Below are 18,758 nucleotides of genomic sequence, written 5' to 3' on the forward strand. Positions count from 1 at the left end.
CATGTGCCCCACCATCGAACCCCCCCCTGGACATACATACGGGTGACTGCCGCGTAAACTGCAAGGTGCCCTTTGGCCGCTAGAATAATCTAGATCTAACCGAGGTCGTTTAACACTAATTAGACGTCCATCGGTGAATGGTCCTGGAGGCAAAGGCCGTGTCAAACCCCGGTGCTATGTACAACAAACAACAGATACAACGTTGATGTTGCGGGAGAGATTGGCTCCCGCATTGCTCTCACTGTGATTATGCTTCGAGACCAATCAAGAAGCCACCAGATGTGTTCTAGAAGACCGGGTATATATATAGTGTTGGCTTCGCTCGCTTGCGAAAAGCCTGCTTCCCCCCCTGAACATTGGGTCACCCACCTTTGTCCCTTATCGGGTCAATGTCTGTGTGTAAGATGCTCATCCTTTCCTAGTACGTAGCCTCCCAAACCTGAAAATCAATATTTTCCTTGATGACTAAAGAGTCAACAATCAATAGCAGAGCCCATAATTATGGACTGGATACGGTGGTTATTCGGAGAACCGGTGCCGATCTAATTATCGATTGTCGTAATAATCCTTAAGATACGGCAACGGCGTTGAAAATCCAACGCGGTAGCTGAGAATAATAGGATCAAGCTCAATGTATGTGATCATCAACGTTCTGTCTCTTACGTCAAAACTTTCTCGCTGGGCTGTATGAACGTGCACTGCTGCGGGATCCCGAGGTAAAATACTGCATAGTATATTACTGTATGGAAAATGTCCCGTTTTCACAGGTCGCCGTTGGTGCAATGACGAAGCGTGCACGGCGCCACTGTCGGCTGGGGGGTTTTAAAGGAGGAATGTGGCGGAATTCATGTTCCAGGCAATAAGGTCCTCTCTATTTCCCCCGTCTACAGATACAACGATCAAACTCTGTCTGCCCACGGCAGAACTTTAATAGCCAACTCAAACAGGACTGTATCGCCAAGCTGCAGACATTGATTTAGGAGTCGTTCAAGGACTAGTGCCAGCAAAGATCGCCGCCGGTAACCGTCACGGCCCACGCTTTGCGATGATAGGCTTCATTACCTCGAAAGGCGAGCAGCCTATAGCCTCGCTTCTCGCATTTTGACTACGCAGCAGTGCCAAATCTCATATTGATTGCAAATTACCGTGGTCCTCCTGCGACAAAACATTACGAAAGCCATTCGTAATCACTCCTACCGCCCCGTCCTTGGGGAGGAAGAGAGTCCCATCCTTTCCCAGTTGCGCTAAATCCAGCGAGTCCGAGTCCAACCAGTCGAGAGGAAGGAAGAAATGTTCACGCAAAGTCCCCTCTTCGCTGCAGCTGCATATCCACCCGTTCTGGTCAATGAAGGCGAGTAGGGTGGGCGATATGCCAGTCGTTATACCGTATTTAGGCCCGTCAATCAGGCCCAAGGTTCTTCTGATCCTACTCAAAAGCTGCTGCGGATACTTTGTCGCCTTTATCCTCGCCGGAACCTCATCGGGCGTCGTCTGGAGATCAGCGATCCGGATGGAGAGAAGGTCAAAGTCCCTCGAGGTGCCCAATGAGGTAGTGTGAATAAGGATGCGTGAGCGATCCTGAGAGGGATATGTTTTGATGACTCGATGAGACCCAAGCGCAGCGACTGTGCCCACGAATACGCCGCTCGCGTCCGGAATCTGAATCTCGAAACTATAGAGTCGGCGCAGGTCCTGCCAGTCGAGAACATCGATGGTTCCTAGAGAAATTCTCAACAAAGAACCTGGTTTGAGGGGATGGTTGCTCCAATGACAGGGCCCGCTGATATTGCTGCGGGTCTCCGGTTCACAGCGTTCCCTGAATCGCCATGTCCTAGTTGAATGTTCGGAGACGATGAGAAGTGACCCGTCGTCTTCACTGAACAGGAGTTGGTGAATCGGGTCCTGTAGCTTTACCTCAGCAATTACGATCTGTCCTCCTTGGTGCTCCTGTTGTTGTTGCTGCAGGTGAGGACGGTGGTGGTTGCCGGGACTGTCCTCGAGGCAAATCTCGAAAATTCTAACCTTATAAGAAACGTCGGACACTGCTAAATACGTTTCATTGCTGCTCCATGCCATCTGAGTGACGGTATTCGTATAAGAAGCCTCAAGTCCGTAGACCAGGTTGCCAGTTGGACCGAAAACCTTGAGGTCGCCACCGGAATGAGCCGAGCAATGAATGAGCGATCGAGAACCAACGGCAAGTCCTCTGATTGGAATGCCGCTCACGTTTGGTTGACAAGGCCAATCTTCGACCGAGGGCGCAGCATCGACCCTTGCGGTAGTGAATAGATCATCGCCCATTGCGAGCCTGAAAAGCCGATCGGGTTCCCAAACATCACACGACCTCTCTCGAAGCACGTATATCCTCTTTCCATTGGGGCAGAGTGCCAAGCCCCTCATCTTCTCCCCAAAATCCTTGCTATGAATAAGTGAGAGGCCGCCAGTGTCCCAAATTTCCAATCGTCCTTGCTCATCGCTAGAGAGTAGGAGCGGCCTCGTTGAACTTGTCGAGATGAGAGCCACACCGAGGCGGATGAACAGACTCTCAACTTGACGGCGAGGGTACCAAGTCCAAACAGATCCGTTCTTTCGGACCAGTATAATGGTCTCGGAATCTGATGTCCAGTGGATATTCCTAATGCCGGCCTGCGGCTCCTCTCCATGATCCTCTGCTGGCTTGTCGGTCTGTCCAAACAGTCCACCCGGTGAGATCTTCCACGTGGACACTCGGAGACCCCCAAAAGAGGCAGCAATCTGAGTGGTGTCTGGATTGAAAGCAGCACAATTTGGCGGCTGTAGAAGCCCGTTGTCGGTTTCAACGAGTAAAGAGTCAAAGATCCTGCCGGATTTTGTTGATTCCAGGAGGGGAAATTTCCAGATATCACCGTTTTTACCACACGCCAGAATTCCCATATCATCTTGCTGAAATGCCATGTCCAGTATCTGTACCATTGGCGGTGCCTCAAAGATCCACGGGGATAGGGAGGTGTCAATCTGCCAGACCTTGATCGTTGTGTATCCGTAGGTTGCAAGCATGTTGCCCGAATTGCTGAACCGCATCATCTGGATAACCTCTCCGTGAGAAATTGTCTTGATCGCCGATAGCGTAGAGGCGGAGATTATTGTGACATAGCCGCCTAAGGAGGCCGAAGAGATCGCAATACAGCGGCTCGTGCAGAGAACCTCTAAGGGCGGCCTCGGCGCTGTGAGCCGGGCTAGTGTATCGTCCCAGGTTTTGGGCAATGTGCCTTTCACATCAATCCAAAAGGGACGGTGCCGGTGCCGGCGAAGAAGGTATTGAGTGCGCACATAGGACGACTTGGGACAGAATGGCGGCACAACGTCGTAGATAGCGCTGGGGTGTCGGCGGAGTTGACTCCCAAACTTCCCGAAAATCCTCGTCAACTCTACAGCCCCTGACTCGAGAACCCCATTTATGTCGTACTTTCGCAATGCCGTAGGACTGGAGAGGCGGAGAGCATGTAAGGCGGTCGCAGCTGACACCATCAGGCTTAGCTGATCCAACGTTGCGAGAAACCGAATCAAACCGACAAGTGCAGATCCGGTGAGCAGTTGCTCAATCGAGTCCAGAGTCTCCCTGTCTACTTCTTCCACAGAGGCGCGAAGATGATAATCCCAGGACGTGATCGCGTAATTGAGGAACGAGTCGTCCCCGGGAATGACGTCCTTCTGGTCCGCATTGGCCTTGAGGATGGTTTCCAAGCAGACCTTCAACAGCGATTTTTGACCGGACGGTGGAGTTGGACATAACCTATGAACTTTTCCGTCGAGGAGAAACGTTCGCGCGCTTCGGTGGCGAAAACGGATGAGGGATAGTTTATCGACCAACACAAACGCCTCGCAGAGCCGCGGTATGTCCTTCAGTTTGAATCGCGTTGGCATTTGATATTCCAAAGCTTCACAGACCTGTTTGACCGTAAGAGGGGACCTGGCGTAGAGTACCCACGTCAGGAAGCCCTTCGCAACGAAACGTTCGTCACCTCTCCACTGCGAAAACAGCTTGGATGCGACGTCCTCCCACAGGGGGTTGAATGTCACTTCCGCTTCGCGCGTTGCATCGGCGATAGAAAACTCTCCGTAACAGTCGAGGAGGTTATCGATGACTATGCTCGCCCACTGGAAGTTCCCTTGCGCATCCTCCAAGATTTGGCCAAATAGCGGGTGTGATCTGCCGATTTGTGTCTCAACAAACAATGCCAGAGCATTCTGCTTGGCAGGGACGGTGTCCAAGTTGACCACGGTTGTCCCCAGTTGACAAAGAGTGGTCGAAATTACCTGTGTCCACCGGCTCAAGACCAGTATCCTAAGCGGGATAAAGGAGAGCGACAGTTCCTCGAAACCCAAATTGGACGTGTTGACCGAGCAGATGTCAAGACCGTCGATGACCCAGTAGATAGGGCTCTCGCAAGCATTCTCGGGTTTTGCAATTCCATCGACGAAGAACTTTCTCCAGAGCATCTGCGCCGTAACATGGTCCAAACTTTCTGCCCGGCAGGCAAGTCCCACGATGTGATTGTAGAACTGCGTCGAGTGCGCTGCAAATTGAACTGCGAGACACTTGATGATGGAAATGACGGAATTTTTCGACGGGTCCTCTTCCCGGAAAAAGAAGTATTGGCAAGGCTTTCGAAGATGCTGGATGCGTTGCACGATCTGGGAGGCCAGGACTGACTTGCCACATCCGGGCAGGCCATGGTACCAAAGGAACTTCGGATGTGAGGAGGCATCGCTCAGCAAACCCCCGAATTCCGGGTCAGATTTGATCCAATCGCATGTGCCTGGCATACTCTTCTCGGAAAAGAATAAGAGGTCCTCCTCCGGGGCTGCTCGTGTTCCAAGCCAATCATGGAGCAAACGGGTCTTCTCCTCTGGCCGTAGCCTCCAGACGTTATTCTTCCAAGGTCCAGAGTCGTTGATGCATCGCTCCAGTCGGCTCACAAGTTTTGAAAGTGCGGAGTCCTTCCTGTTTGGAAATCGCACGATATTTCGGTGGTCTTTTTCCATCGGGACCACCTCTTCTCCGCGAACACCCAGAATCGATGATTCCCTGTCCACTATAATCTGCTTACATGAATAACCCGTGCTTTTCGCTGGGTAGAGAGGACCTTACCATTGCTAACGGCCAGGGGCCGGTTTTATGCATTTCATAGAAGGTCGTAATGCGTGGTTGTCGAGGCAGATTTTTGAATTTGTTGTTGGTTCTCTCCAGTTCCTCGCAGCCTGGTTTCAAGGCCTTCAGATACGGCTCAACCTTGAACCCGGCAACCTTCGATCCCCACAAGAACATGTTCGCAACGGCTGACCCTTTGTGGGGTGTACCAAGGAAGAACACGGCAAATATTGAGTTGACGATGTCGCTATACGCCGCATCATTGGACCCGGTAACGTACGCCTGTTCCTTGTCAGCTGGTACTGACTGAGTCTGAGGTCTGGATAGCTAACTTCTTTAACCAGTAAACCGCCCATTGAATGAGCTACGAACACAACGGGTACCTAAGCCCCATCAGAATCGAAAATTCCAGGTGTACCAGAGAGCCCGGCGGCGCAAGAAAACACCCACGTCTGTCCCCTCGTCTCTCAAGCGACACAAAAGGTCGATACCGAAATCTCCTATTCCGGCCACCGATTTGCGGGACAACGTCTTGAAGCCAGGGGCAGAGTATCCGTAACTCCAGATTCGAGCCATTTGAAAGGGTGCCTCGTCGCATATTGCCCGAGGCCAAAAGAACGGAGAGTCGTTGCATTTCCACGTATCTCGACTCTTCCCACCAAGTCCATGGACAAGAATGATGTCTATGCAAGGCGGCCCATGCTTAGGTTTGTGAATGATACTAAGGCCAAGGGGATTGTCCTCACGAATATCGGGCGACATAGGTTCCATCTCGCTCGGCGGAGCGCCAAGGCACTCAGTATGTCGCGGGAAGAAACCACCCACACATGGCGAACGGCGAAGAGAGGGAATAAGAAGAGGAGGGATGGAAGAAGTGCGCGACTAGTGAAGCTACAGGCTTCCTTAGTACGCAACTAGTGACGCCACATGCGTCTTCATACACACGTGGTTGGATCTCATTTTCCAATCTGTGTTCTACCCCGCGGTGACAAGAAGTTGGACTAGGGGTGAGACGGGCGTTGTACGATTGTTATTGGCCTGTGCCTTAGGGCAGGCCAGGGGTCACATAACCTATTTGTAATCATCCCGGCCGACCCCTCGACACCCGTCACGCGACACAGGAGGGAGGACAAACATGGCCCTTAGCATTGGAGGCGTCCATCTGTGTGAAGATGCCATCTCGAGTAAGGCAAAGGAAAGGACCCAGATATCTCGAACAAACAATTAACTTGCAAAAGTGTTTCCCAAAGGTTCGCAGATCCTCGACGCTCGACCTCTCCCGTCAGGGCGGACGCACAAGTCGCGTGTCGAAATTCGGCTTGCTAGCGGGGCGGTTCAGCATTATTATATAAAGGCAAGAGCTGCGCATTCCTCCGCGGCGCACCTGAACACACGCATCGCATACTGACGATCGCGTGCAGCAGGCCATGGACACAGCGGGGGCCGAATCGCTTGCGGGCCAATCTGCAGCCCTGGCCACGATTTCAACGCTGGAGGCAACTCTGGTGCCCCGCAGACCGACCGAGGCGGGAGACCGACCGAGGCGGGAGACCGACCGAGGCGGGAGACCGACCGAGGCGGGAGACCGACCGAGGCGGGAGACCGACCGAGGCGGGAGACCGACCCCTAGAGAAGACCCAGGAGAGAAAGACCCAAGCAGCGAGAAAGAGAGAGTTGTGTGAGGAGGAGGATTTATACGAAACCGTGCGGCGGCGCTGCCTTGTTATGGAGTTCGTGGTCATAAGCAAGACTCTGCCGTGCGCCCAGGACCTGTGTGCCCGCATTGCTGCAATTCACCGAGGCAGTGTCTCACCGGAGGAGGGTTGTTTTGGGTTTCCGACTCCCAGTTACCTTGGCGGGTTTTCGCTTCCAACCCAATGGGAGCGTAGCTGGGCCACACTTTTCGCAAGAATGCTACAGCGCCTGTGCGAGTTCGAATCCGAGCTTCATGGGCCGTGGCTGAAGGACGAAGATAGCTTCCGGACTCTCCTCTCCCAGACAGTACCGCACCTTCTCTCACCTCTCCAGAGGGGTGACCGGCCCATCAAACCGTGTCTTGTGCATGGCAATTTGTCGGCCGACCACATTGGGGTTAATATGGCTACCGGAGAGCCAGTTGTCTTCAGTCCTTCCCCACTCTATGCTCATAATGAGTATGAGTTGGGCATGTGGCGACGAAAGATTGGAATGTTTACCCGGTCCTATTTTGAAGAGTACCAGAAACACATTCCCCCGTCTGACCCGGTAGAGCAGTGGGACGACCGCATCCGCCTCTACAGTATTCACTTCAATTTGGCCTGCGTTCTTACTACGCCAAGAGTCCCTGATGTTCAAAGACAGTGAGTCAATTCAACCTTTCGAGCTTATAGCTACTAACCCGTGCCAAAGAATCCTTGAGGACATTCACTATTTGAACGAGAAATTTCCCCCGAAAGATATTGACGGGCTACCTTCAGCCGGGCAGTCGCGGCGTTGAGACAACGGCGGGACGTGCGGAAAAGGGGATGGTATTGGTAAAGCGAGTAGATATAACTTAGTATGTTCCACTGCATGCCTTCTTGTGTCTCATAATTCCACGCGCCCCCTCCAGGCCAATGAGATGTAAGAATATTTTTTTAGCTCTCTGCGAGCTTAGAAATCCCAGGACTTCATACAAACCTGTGTACGGCCACCGTAGGAATTTCTACCGAAGTCCGCGGCAGACGTCCGAAGGCACTGTTAGATTTGCCCGAGACAAATGGTTGAGACATGGCCCCAAACGAAGCCGGTGAGCCTCAATGCAGGGACAAGGGGCTGAATGATTCCATACTTCCCACCGGCCAGTTTAATGACACCGAAGGGGGGAAATATTTGATCAGTGCGCGTAAAGGCTGATGTTCGAGGTAGTAAATAATTGGCCAGATTGAACATACATTTCCATACACCGTCTAGTCTATCTTTGCATCTATAGCGGCGAGGCCCGCAGTGACTGAGTCTGAGAAGAATTAGGAGGTGGCGATGCCGCAGGCTCAGATGTGGCTTGATCACAAACCTAGGCAAGAAATCTCGAGCATCCTGCTGGGATCCATGAGCACAAGATTTGTCATTTATAACATACTAAACACCCGAAAGCATGGAAACTACAAGACTACGAGAGAAGCTGCACATTCTAGGCGAATCAGAGAGCCCAACAAAATAAATAATGGCAATTAAAACACATCGTGAAGCCCTCAGACTTCACCTTCAGATAATTTCGCTATCGTTAGAGAAATATCGAATAAACATAAGCCCTCGTTGGTCATACAGGCGTGAAGTAAGAGAAACGATGGAAACACCAAAATGCTTCCCAGGATGCATGTGGGCTAGAAGAACGTAAAAGCCAAGCCGACCAAGTAGGCATCAGCAGAATACCCGCACAGCCTTGCAGACATCAGTGCTCGCACAGGTTATACTGCTCAAACCTCTCCTCCACCGCCTCAGTCATATGCGTCCTCTCGCGCATCAGCTCTCGGCGCAGCTCCTCCGCCTCCTCGCGACCCATAGGCCACTCTCCGACATTCCGCCTAACCATATCGACAACCTCCTGCGGCAGCGGCCCGAGCCTCACGGTGTCGAGCCCGCGCTCGGCCCACCAGTCGTGGCGCTGCGGCGGCACGTTCGCCGTCGAGCACACGCGGTAGTGCGGGTCGACGAGCCAGAGGACGACGAAGCGCCTGTGGCCGGGGCGGGCCGCGTCGCGCAGCTCGAACCCGCCGACGCTGTGCTGGAGCGTGTTGGGGAAGACGAGGAGCCGGCCGTGGCGGGTGGCGACGTGGCCGAGCTCCTGCACCGCCGGCTCGTCCTGCAGGTTGGGGACGCCGAAGACGGCGCAAAGGTGGTCGTGCTGGCCCTGCTCGTAGACGAGCTCTACCTCGTCGAGGACGGCCTCCTGCCGGAGGAAGAGCTGCGAGTCGGTCACGTTGTCGACGTCGTAGTAGTAGATGGCCGTCGCGACGATGTGCTCGTTCAGCATCCCCTCGAGGTGCCAGCTGCCGCCGTCGTAAGTCGGCTTCTCGGGCGTCAGCTCGATGGACGCGAGCTTCACGATGACCTGCAGCCCCTGCTCGCGGAAGGTGTCTTCGAGGCGGACGTCCTGGAAGCTGAAGTTGTCGACCTCACGATTCCGACCGCCACTCCAATCAGCGGGTGGCACGACCGGGGTCTGGACGCCTTCCTTCCACTGCTCGTAGGTGAAGGACTCGCCCGGCTCCGGATGCACGACGCTCCGGATTCGCTTCCACTTGCGCTCAATGGCATTGCCCAGCGCCGCAGGGACGTCCCACGTGGCCGAATTCGGATCCTCGCTCAGGCGCTTCACCCGGGCGTCCAATCTCTCGAACCAGCCGTCGGCTTCCCCTTCCTCTGCTGCTCCTCCTCCTTCCTCATCTTCCTCCTCGTCCTCCTCGTCGTCCGAGTGGGCGACAAAGTCGGGATTTTCAGGCCGCGACAACCAATCCTTCACCTTGGCCATGAACTCGGGATACCCCTCGTCGGTCGAGCTATTGGGCCGGCAACCCCATTCGGCCCAGTCGGGCATCTCCACGTCAAACCCGGCGCCAAACGTCTTGATGCGGACGGGGGAGCGGCCCCCGCCTTCCTTGGCGAGCACATCGTTCCAGAGTGGGATGGACAGGCCGATCAGCTTCTCGATGGTGCCGTAGAGGGGCTTGTGCTTGTCGGGGTGCAGGTTGTTGATGTACGACGTGATGCGCATGTCGGTCCCGGTGTCGGCCGCGAACTCGACTTCGCAGGGTAGCCATTGGAAGCGCCACGACCAGGTGTCCGAGGTAGGGCGGTTGTGAGTGCGCGCTACCGTGCCCTGGCCGCACGAGGCGAAGATGTTGGACAGGTCGACGCGGCCACCGTTCTGGAGAACCTCCGTCTTGCCGTACACCAGGGGATACAGGGACGGGTGCACCAAGTTGAGAACCTGATCGTTGGAGCCCGGGTGCCAGTCTTTCTGGTGGTCGGGCACTTGCAGCAGCGGCTCCACGTTGGAGAGCAGCTCAGCCTGCAGCTCGGGGCCGACGATGACGTCCGATTTGACGCAGCGGCTCCCCGTATCGTAAGTTATGACCTTGCCAGTCTCCTTGAAGATCCGGGCCTTATCGCGCAGCTCAGTCACGCACCACTCCCAGGCCTTCTCGCTAATAAGGGGGATGAGAGTGGCCTCGGCGCGCCACTTGCCGACGATTTCCTCGTCAAAGATCTTCCGGTCCCACTCTGGCTTGTCCGTGATGGAGTCCATGAGCCGCAGCATTTGCAGCTCTCGCACCGTCAGCCGCTCGCCGTGCCACTCATTCACGCCATGCGTGAAGCGACAGTCGGGGAGAAGATCATGGTCGATTTCGATCCCACTGAAACCGGGAACGATAAGTTCTCGATTGCCAGAGTTGTCGAAATTGGGAATTCCCTCCATGGCGTCTTGCGAGGACATTCAAGGAGGATGGAGGAAGAAGTCAATGTCGAAGTCAGAGACGCAATATTAATAAAGTTTAAAGAGTCTCCCAATTCCACAAGGAGTGCAGTTCCTAGGTGCCAAAAGGCACTTAACCGTTTCGGGCGCTAGCCGAGGAACGAAGAGGCTTGGCGGCTTGAGCTGCCTAGAGCTGCCTAGAGCTGCCTAGGACTGCCTAATTGGCAGCGGGTCGGCCTTGGAATGGAAGCTTGCAGTTGGCTGTGAGAAGAGCTATGAGAGTTATCTTGAGATTTATTATTACTCTCTTAACAACCTCGCACCAAGATTATTCACGCATTGCTCTCTTGCCTCGGGTCCGTACCCAACCATGCTTTCCCCACAATGTCGCAGCACGGATGTGTCCACGTGACAGGGAAGCTAATAAGACAAACAAGACCAGCAAAACCGGAGTAAAACTGCACTACTACGAGGGATGAAATAGTTAGATCTGCGTGCGACTCGAATGCGAAACCTCTTTTGTTTTTTTTCTTTATTTTTCTCCCTCCCTTGAACGTCGACTTATCATTGAAGTTGAGGAGTTATGGCTTGCGTACAATGCTGGTACCAAAACAAGAGGTGGTGGGCCCTGCGTCGCGAGGACACGGACCACATATGGTGCCTGCCCCTCATGGCTCCCAAAGAGGCAATTACAAAGAATTGTCAACTCAAGAATCATTATCAGCCCATTTGTCAGCACTGACGTGATTTCAAGCATTCCGGGGATTCATATGGGGGCATCACACAACATTCGCGATAAGGCGTCAAGCTGATGTCTCATAAATACCCGTATGTTTTCGGTTCCTCAATCCTAATGATTATTCAACTCCCCAGAGCAGCCATAACATTGACAACAGCAACAACAACAGCTCTCCCACTTGTCCGCCGACTGTCCATCGCAAGGATGACGACACAGGTAAGCTTTCCACACATAATTTTGAATGAAATGTACTGAATTAACACTTCTCATAGTCGTATCAGCGAAACGGAAATTTCACTCGGCCAGACAGTGCCTTCCGCCGCTTCATCTCCAAAGATCCCACATCCACATTCCCGGCTGAGAAGGGCAGATATGCGCTCTATGTGTCCCCGGGATGCCCATGGGTACGTCATCAAGCCAAGATGAGAAGCAAGGAAAATATCGTCCTCTTTGAATCCTAATCCTTCTTTCCCTCTGCCCAGGCCCACAGGACCATCATTGTCCGAATCCTCAAAGGCCTTGAATCCTTGATCGATCTGTACCTGGTGCAGCCGAGGATGGGTCCGGAAGGGTGGTATTTCAGCCATGAGGGCGATCCGCTGCACGGGTTCAAGACGCTCAAGGAGCTGTACCACCTAGCCGACCCCAACTTCTCGGGCCGGTATACCGTCCCCGTGCTGTGGGACAAGAAGACGGACACCATCGTCAACAACGAGTCATCGGAGATCATCCGCATGTTGTATTCCGAGTTCGACCATCTGCTGCCGGACCACCTGCGAGAGCCCAACCGGCCCGGCGGCGGCCTCTACCCGGAGAAGCTCCGCGAGGAGATCGACGCCATGAATGAATGGGTGTACAACACGGTCAACAACGGCGTGTACAAGACGGGCTTCGCAACCACGCAGGAAGCCTACGAGAAGAACGTGTTCCCGATCTTCGACTCCCTGGACCGGCTCGAGGGTATCCTCGGCCACGGGAAGCCCTACCTGCTCGGCGACCACGTGACCGAGGCCGACGTCCGCCTGTACACGACCATCGTCCGCTTCGACGTCGCCTACCACCCGGTCTTTCTCTGCAACCTGAAATCCATCCGCCACGACTACCCCCGCCTCCACCTCTGGCTGCGCCGGCTCTACTGGGACGCCGACGAGGACGGCGAGACCCGCGGGGCCTTCTTCAAGAGCACGGAGCCGTACCTGAACCTGTATGGCGGCGGGTATGCTGAGGCAAGGCATAAGATTGTTTTTAAAGACGCGGGGCCGCTGGTTATCCCGGCCGGGCCTGCCGTCCTCATCGAACCTCTCCCTTAAGATGGGCAGGGAGTTACCCTGCTTGTGGAGGGTATTCGGATCTGTCTTTCCCAGTTCTCGGTAACACGATCCTTAGTTCCGCATAAATGCACCCTGTGCGAAACGCTGGTGTCATCAGCCGTCACAAGTTCACAAATTAGGGCCTGTGGCTTGGTTTCGAGCGGTATCTTGTCTTGCATGATGGTTGATTCACACAAGCCTCTACGGCATCTGCACCAGTATGACAGTCCATGCTGTTTAATCGCTAATTTAAGCCACAAGTTCCACCGTGCCAATTCCCGTCCTCGTATCCGTCGTAAGACCGACCAAGAATAACAGGAGACTGTGAACATACACTAGATACGAAGTTGGGGCCTCAGCCAGTCTCCCAACCATGCATTCCAAGTCCCGGACTCCCATCCCCCACCCCCTCGTTGGGATCCTCTCCATCCATCCCACTTCTCTAGACGCATTGGTAGTAGTAAGGAGGCGACACAGCGCTGCAAGTGGAGCCCGACTAATCACAATCTTCAGTCAGCAAACTTATCCCCACAACATCGCCACCAGGATCGTGAACAACAATCGAATCCCGGACAAGGAGACTCACCGCGCAAGTCGTGCATCCCGTGTAGCCAGTCCCGCCGCACTGCTGATACTTCGCAACCTGGCAGGCAGGCGGCGAGCCGCCGCCATTGCCGGGGGGGTTGGTGCCGCCATTCCCGCCGGTGGGCTGCGGGGCGCTCGACACGCTAGAAGTCGGGCCGGAGCCAGCCTTGCAGGTGGACTCGCAGCCGGTGCATGCGGATCCGGCCTCCCTGGTCTTCCCGCCGGCGTAGACGGCCGGGCCGGGCGCGACGTAGGTGGAGAGGGCGGCGTGGATGTTGACGAGGATGCCCGGGTCGCTGGCCTTGTAGGCGCCGGGGAAGCTGACGGTGGCGGGCTGGGCGGATCCCGAGCCGCTGACAGTCAGCTGGTAGCAGGACATGTACAGCTGTGCGCCGCCCGAGGAACCCGCGGTGTGGAGGGCGATGACCTCGGCGCGGAGGAGGTAGTCGCCCGGGGCGATGTCGGAGGGGATGACGACGTTCATCTTGCCGCAGCACGTGTTGAGGTCCTTGGTGCCCCAGTAGTCGTCGTCGCCCGATCCGCCCGACGGGTTCTTCTTCCATGAGTCCTGGAACACCTTGAACCAGCCTGTGGAACCGTCGGCTGTGGACGAGTCCGGCACCTTGGACATGTACACCATCAGGGGGCCGTAGTGGGCCCCGCCGATGGCCTCGCTGCCGCAGGTGCGGTCGTTGGGTTGCTTTTTGGGGGAAAGAGAGGACCTAGTCAGAATACCGGAACAAACCCAGCCAGTCCGACCATCAGCCGGCCTGTTGGGGCTGGGTATCTCACCTGGTGCATCTCAACTGTGACTGTTGATCCGGCCTTGACGGGGCACTTCTTATTCACGGGGCCCGAGTTGACATTGCACCTCACGTCCTTGGAAGTAACATCGGTGACTGGCGAGTTCGACAGGGGGTTACGGACACACTGGCCTCCGTGCTGGTACAGTCAGTGCTGTATACAACCCCAATACCTTCACGGGGCACTTATCATGTCAGTTCCATCAACCCAGAGGGCCTGGAAGGTGGCGTGTGCGGCAACATGCTGGCCGAACAACACGGCGGCGGCGGCGGCGGCGATGGTGAAGGACTTCATGGCTGCTGACGTGTGTGTGTGTATCGTAATTAGTCTTGGCTTGTTCCTCGACGACGAGAAAGTTCAAGGACTGGTCTACACTTAATTATACATCTCTCCAGGTTGTCCCTTGCCGACGCTTTGGTCAGCTACACCAACAGCTGGACAGGAAAGGTTCCGCATGCTACGCCCACGAGCCTTCCACTTCGCTCCGTCAAGGTGGTAGCCAGTGGCTCCTTGTGACCGAAACAAGACTTCTCCGCGCCGAAGATGCTACCCAAAGCGATGGGTCTGGGTTCGGGAAGTTTCCATTCCCAGATTTCCAATGGCTGCACGGACGCGACGATTGGTGGATGGTCGGCGGTTAATCTACTGGGTAATTTAAAACGGCTCGACGGAATCCGCCTGCCGTCCCCCCCACGAGCCCAGAAACCGGGTTACGGTAGATGACGCCCCGTCACGATTAAGGTGTAGTCTACGGGCCTGCACGGGGTCAGGGGTGCTGACTCGGCCCTCGACGCGGTCTATCGCTCCGTTTGCCAGGTTCAAGCCATGCATTGCTGTCGGAACCAACAGAAATTCCCGGTTAGTCCTAGCATTGGTCTCACCTGCCTGCAATTATTTATTAATCGACCAGCTGCGGTTACATTTTGTAGCGGCGCTAGGAGGGAGCACAACCACAACCAGCAACCCTCCAAATGGTCACAACAGAGGACTGGTGCTAATCTAATAAAGCCCAAAGCCCGCCCACCACCACCAGTGCGTCCATGGAATTGAACCGAATCGGGGAAATTCTGAGACGATCAGCTGTTCGCTCCTCACGGAAATCGGCACGGCACCGAGAAAAAAAAGCGCAACATATTTGATACATGCCCAAGCTCACAGACCAAAACTAATCTCAGGAGGCAGGCCTTGAAACTTCCTACTCCGGCTTCATCCATGTTGAAAGCAGAGTAACCCCCGACGACAGTATGGATTAGTAAATCACCACCCAGGCACTAACTCAAAGGAACCAGCCAGTTAAGATTTTTCGTGTTTCCCTCCCCAACAACGCTAAATAAATAGAACCCTCCTCGCGACATCATCGTCGTCGATAGAGTCGCCTCAATCCCTTCACCCCTGGTTTCCTTCAATCCAACAGTCCGCGAGCACACGCTCACGCTCACGTTCACGCTCACTCCTGACTCCCGACCCCGTTGCTGAATAAGGGGCCAATAATTAGCTACAAGAGGGTTCGGGGTGCCGACATCCGGAAGGGTGCAGTGATTACAACCCCATACAGCCAAACCCACCCCCACGAAGTCGTGTTGAAGTCGTCAAGCATCCGGAGTGGTGTTTTGCTGGCAACCGGACCACCCTCGGCTGTGCCATTTCGGATTCCAGTCTTCCTAACCCGCCGTTGCAACCCTGTACCGATTGATGCCCTTAGAGCGTAGGAACCTGCAAGTAAATCTGAATAGGTCGCATGAAGGCCTCTGACGGGACAGGTTGGGTGGTCGTTCAAAGGGGGATTCAGGGGCTAGGCGGCCTGTAGCATTCTACTTATTATCCCTTTTAGCTCGTTACCACCGTTATTTATAAAGTGGGATATGGGTTTCCAAAGCAGAAGTTGAATATTTAGTTCACTTCTGGCCGGCTTACCCAGGCTGCGACCCTATGACTGTGTCGCGGCCTAACACACCAACTAGGCATAGGTCGGTTGGAAGTAGCAGCAACACCGGGACACGGGCGATGTGAGATCCGAACTTCGTTTTAGATGATGGGGAAGAGCAGGTCAATAGATCGAGACATGGAATAAGGAAGAGATTCTGATTAGAGAAAGCCAAGAAGTAATTAGACGACATAGGATGACCCCGCAACCGGCGGACTGATGTTTTTATATGTATCTAATTATGTATGCCTCGCGGGACAATCCCTTTAACATGCTGTCTTCTTTGCCAAGGCAGTTGAAGTGTCTATCTATCCATTCCATGTGTATGTATGTACAATGCAAATTATATGAGGCTGGAGCAAAGTACCATCAGTTGCGTCCACTCCTCCTGTCTAAGCCCAGAGACGCCATTCGACGGAATGGAGCCAAAGGGGGTGAGTGAACCAAAAGCCCAACCTAATCGAACCTATTAATAAGCTTATGCCTAACAGTGAAGCTCCTCGCCCTCTTCCCAAAGATATACATGGGCACCGTCAGCAGCACCGTCCCAGCCGTGATGCCGCCCAGGACGAAGAAGCAGTTCCGGACACCCTGGACGGCGATCCAGTCGTTCGCGTAGAAGGTGAGGCCGAAGGCGAAGGCGTTCTTTGCAAAGTTCATGGCCGCGAACGCCTCGGCCGCCTGCTGCCGGTGGCAGTCGACGATGTAGGTCAGGGCCCCCGTGGTGCCGAGCTGGACGCCCAGGTTGACGAGGCCGAGGCACACGATCACGGGCACCGGCCAGGGCTTTTCCCTGTAGAGGGCCTCGCCCCACGCGAAGAAGCCCGTGGCCGTGAAGAGGAGCGCCGTGACTAGGACGGGTAGGCGGAACTCGGGTTCTGTTGCGTCGGTCGGGTCAGCCCAGCTTGTCGCTTGATACATGTTATTAGGTTGGTTGATAATCACGTACCGAATGTGCCCTTGTTCCTCCTAGACATGATCTTGACGACGCCGTCGATCAGGGGTCCCGCAACAGCCGTGCCGATGGCCGAAGCAACGAACGAGGAGAGATTGGACGCCCCCACGGCGGCGATGGAGAAGTTGTATGGCGGGGCGGAGAAGATCTGCGACAGGGTGATGGAGATGAGGACGAGCCACGAGACGAGGATGGTGTACTGCATCGTTGCCCACAGGATCATGGGCGAGAGGAGCATCATGAAGGGCCGCAGCAGGGTCTTCCAGAACGAGGCCGGGTCGTAGTACCCGCTGTACGGGAGCATCTCCCGCAGGAACGAGTGCGGCTTCTCGTCGCTGCCCACCGCGGCGGGGGGTTCGTGATGCTCGGTGGTGGAGTCGTGGATCTTCTCCTTGATGACGGCCTTGCCATCCTCGCCGGTGTCGATGTTGATCACGCCGACTCGGCTGTACGCGGACTCGGGCATGAAGAGGACAGTCATGATTACCTGTAGGGCAAAGGCGCCGCCCATGGCATGCAGGCAGATCTTGTAGGAGCCGTATTGGATGATGGAGCCAGCTGCAGTCCCAGCTTGTCAGCGTCTGCCTGGGAGAATAATTATCAAGTTGGTCCGGGACAGCTATGCTCACCTATCGGGGAAGCCAAGTTGATGCCACCGAGGACTCCGAGGTTGAAGATGGCAGTGCGGTAGCCTCTCTCGTGGACAAACCAGATGTCGGCAATAGAAGCCGGGATCAGGGCCTCCATTGGGGCCATGCAGAATCCTTGGATGGCGCGGGCAGCGGCCAACGACCCGAAGCTCTTCGCCTCGGCAGCCCAGAAGCAGGTGACCATGAGACCGATGGACGTGGCGATATAGATGGGACGCCTGCCGATCTTGACGGCGAGGGTGTTGCAGAGTAGACTGGATAGCGCAATGGCGGCAATGCAGGATCCTTGTAAGCCGAGGGTGAAGGTCTGCAGGGGGATGTCGAAGCTCTCAGCCAGGGGAACAATGGCCGATGTCAAGAGGGGTCCGACAGCTGGGAGAGAGAGAAAGAGTGAGCATGGGTTTCTTGAACAGCCTGACTTTTGTTCTATTTTCTCGCTCCCTCTAGATTCACGTCTCTGCCGACTCACCTCCAACACAGCCACAGCCGTATGCGATGGCCAGGGTGAACATCTCCTTCTTCCATCTCGGCCAGTTGTACGGGTCGTTTGGCGAGTCGGATGGCTGGGGGACGAGGATGATCTTCCCGCTCTTGTCGTGTTTCAGGGTGCTCGCGTCAACCCCATCGAGGTCGAGATCGAGGCTGTTGAGCGCATTAAGGGGCGACGTGCCCGGCACGTGCTCCAACTTATAGTCTTCGAGAATCCCGAGAGGCATGTTTGCTTCCGTCCTGATCTGTTGAGCTGATAAAAAGACAAGACGAACGAGACCAGACCAACACCTGACAGAGGAACAGGAACAGGAACAGGAGCAAGCGACCCGGCTTCGCAGCGGACAAGCCAAGTTTATATTATTCCCGACCAAGCAAGGGATCGTCGGACCCAGCAACCCAGTGGAGTGTTTTCTCTACTTCGTAATCTGTACTTCGTTAAGCGACTCTCCGCACGTCTCCCCCACAGTGACTAAAGTCTGACAGGGCCTGGGGGTGCGGAGAAGCGTCAAGTGGAGGAGAGGATATGCGGGGTTATGACACTATTGTGTCTTGGATTCTTGGAATTCGCATGGCATTCATGGAGACTGGCCTCGGCAATGCCTTAGTTCCCTCTGGCAGTTCCTGCGGCACGCGTCTAGACTAGCGATTCCGGCTTCTCAGGCTAGTGGTGATTCGCCCGAGGCTGCCTCATGTTTGTGCGGACACACCGACTACGTGACGGCCGGACGGCACTG

At 55.0% G+C, this 18,758-nt stretch overlaps 6 protein-coding genes across 6 annotated transcripts; 2 read left to right on the forward strand and 4 right to left on the reverse strand.

The window, feature by feature from the left end:
- Nucleotides 1-1,032: 1,032 nt before the first annotated feature.
- QBC33DRAFT_476411 (uncharacterized protein) lies at nucleotides 1,033-5,911 on the reverse strand. Its single transcript, XM_060425258.1, has 5 exons — nucleotides 5,582-5,911; nucleotides 5,464-5,514; nucleotides 5,132-5,413; nucleotides 1,992-5,082; nucleotides 1,033-1,937 (listed from the first exon to the last, which is right to left on the reverse strand). Exons 1-5 carry the CDS (start codon nucleotides 5,900-5,902, stop codon nucleotides 1,126-1,128), a joined length of 4,557 nt encoding a protein of 1,518 aa, XP_060281548.1. The 5' UTR covers nucleotides 5,903-5,911; the 3' UTR covers nucleotides 1,033-1,125.
- Nucleotides 5,912-6,718: 807 nt separating this feature from the next.
- QBC33DRAFT_496113 (Fructosamine kinase-domain-containing protein) lies at nucleotides 6,719-8,039 on the forward strand. Its single transcript, XM_060425565.1, has 2 exons — nucleotides 6,719-7,470; nucleotides 7,520-8,039. The coding sequence occupies exons 1-2, from the start codon at nucleotides 6,857-6,859 to the stop codon at nucleotides 7,605-7,607; spliced, it is 702 nt and encodes a 233-aa protein (XP_060281549.1). The 5' UTR covers nucleotides 6,719-6,856; the 3' UTR covers nucleotides 7,608-8,039.
- Nucleotides 8,040-8,200: 161 nt separating this feature from the next.
- On the reverse strand, nucleotides 8,201-10,631 carry QBC33DRAFT_545162 (uncharacterized protein). The gene has a single exon (XM_060428539.1). The coding sequence runs from the start codon at nucleotides 10,584-10,586 to the stop codon at nucleotides 8,541-8,543; it is 2,046 nt and encodes a 681-aa protein (XP_060281550.1). The 5' UTR covers nucleotides 10,587-10,631; the 3' UTR covers nucleotides 8,201-8,540.
- Nucleotides 10,632-10,876: 245 nt separating this feature from the next.
- Nucleotides 10,877-12,886, forward strand: QBC33DRAFT_545164 (glutathione S-transferase). The gene is made up of 3 exons (XM_060428540.1): nucleotides 10,877-11,520; nucleotides 11,577-11,708; nucleotides 11,787-12,886. Exons 1-3 carry the CDS (start codon nucleotides 11,377-11,379, stop codon nucleotides 12,612-12,614), a joined length of 1,104 nt encoding a protein of 367 aa, XP_060281551.1. The 5' UTR covers nucleotides 10,877-11,376; the 3' UTR covers nucleotides 12,615-12,886.
- A 170-nt stretch (nucleotides 12,887-13,056) lies between these two features.
- QBC33DRAFT_579840 (glycosyl hydrolase family 61-domain-containing protein) lies at nucleotides 13,057-14,297 on the reverse strand (the record flags this gene model as incomplete). The annotated part of the gene is made up of 4 exons (XM_060431164.1): nucleotides 13,057-13,110; nucleotides 13,201-13,899; nucleotides 13,992-14,134; nucleotides 14,189-14,297. 4 exons carry the CDS (start codon nucleotides 14,295-14,297, stop codon nucleotides 13,057-13,059), a joined length of 1,005 nt encoding a protein of 334 aa, XP_060281552.1.
- A 2,086-nt stretch (nucleotides 14,298-16,383) lies between these two features.
- QBC33DRAFT_579841 (major facilitator superfamily domain-containing protein) lies at nucleotides 16,384-18,248 on the reverse strand (the record flags this gene model as incomplete). Its single annotated transcript, XM_060431165.1, has 4 exons — nucleotides 16,384-16,805; nucleotides 16,877-17,440; nucleotides 17,512-17,904; nucleotides 18,002-18,248. The coding sequence occupies 4 exons, from the start codon at nucleotides 18,246-18,248 to the stop codon at nucleotides 16,384-16,386; spliced, it is 1,626 nt and encodes a 541-aa protein (XP_060281553.1).
- Between the last annotated feature and the right edge of the window lie 510 nt (nucleotides 18,249-18,758).

The sequence above is a fragment of the Phialemonium atrogriseum genome (assembly GCF_030411735.1).
Source record: "Phialemonium atrogriseum strain 8032-3 unplaced genomic scaffold QBC33scaffold_20, whole genome shotgun sequence".
NCBI classification, from domain to species: Eukaryota; Fungi; Ascomycota; class Sordariomycetes; order Cephalothecales; family Cephalothecaceae; genus Phialemonium; species Phialemonium atrogriseum.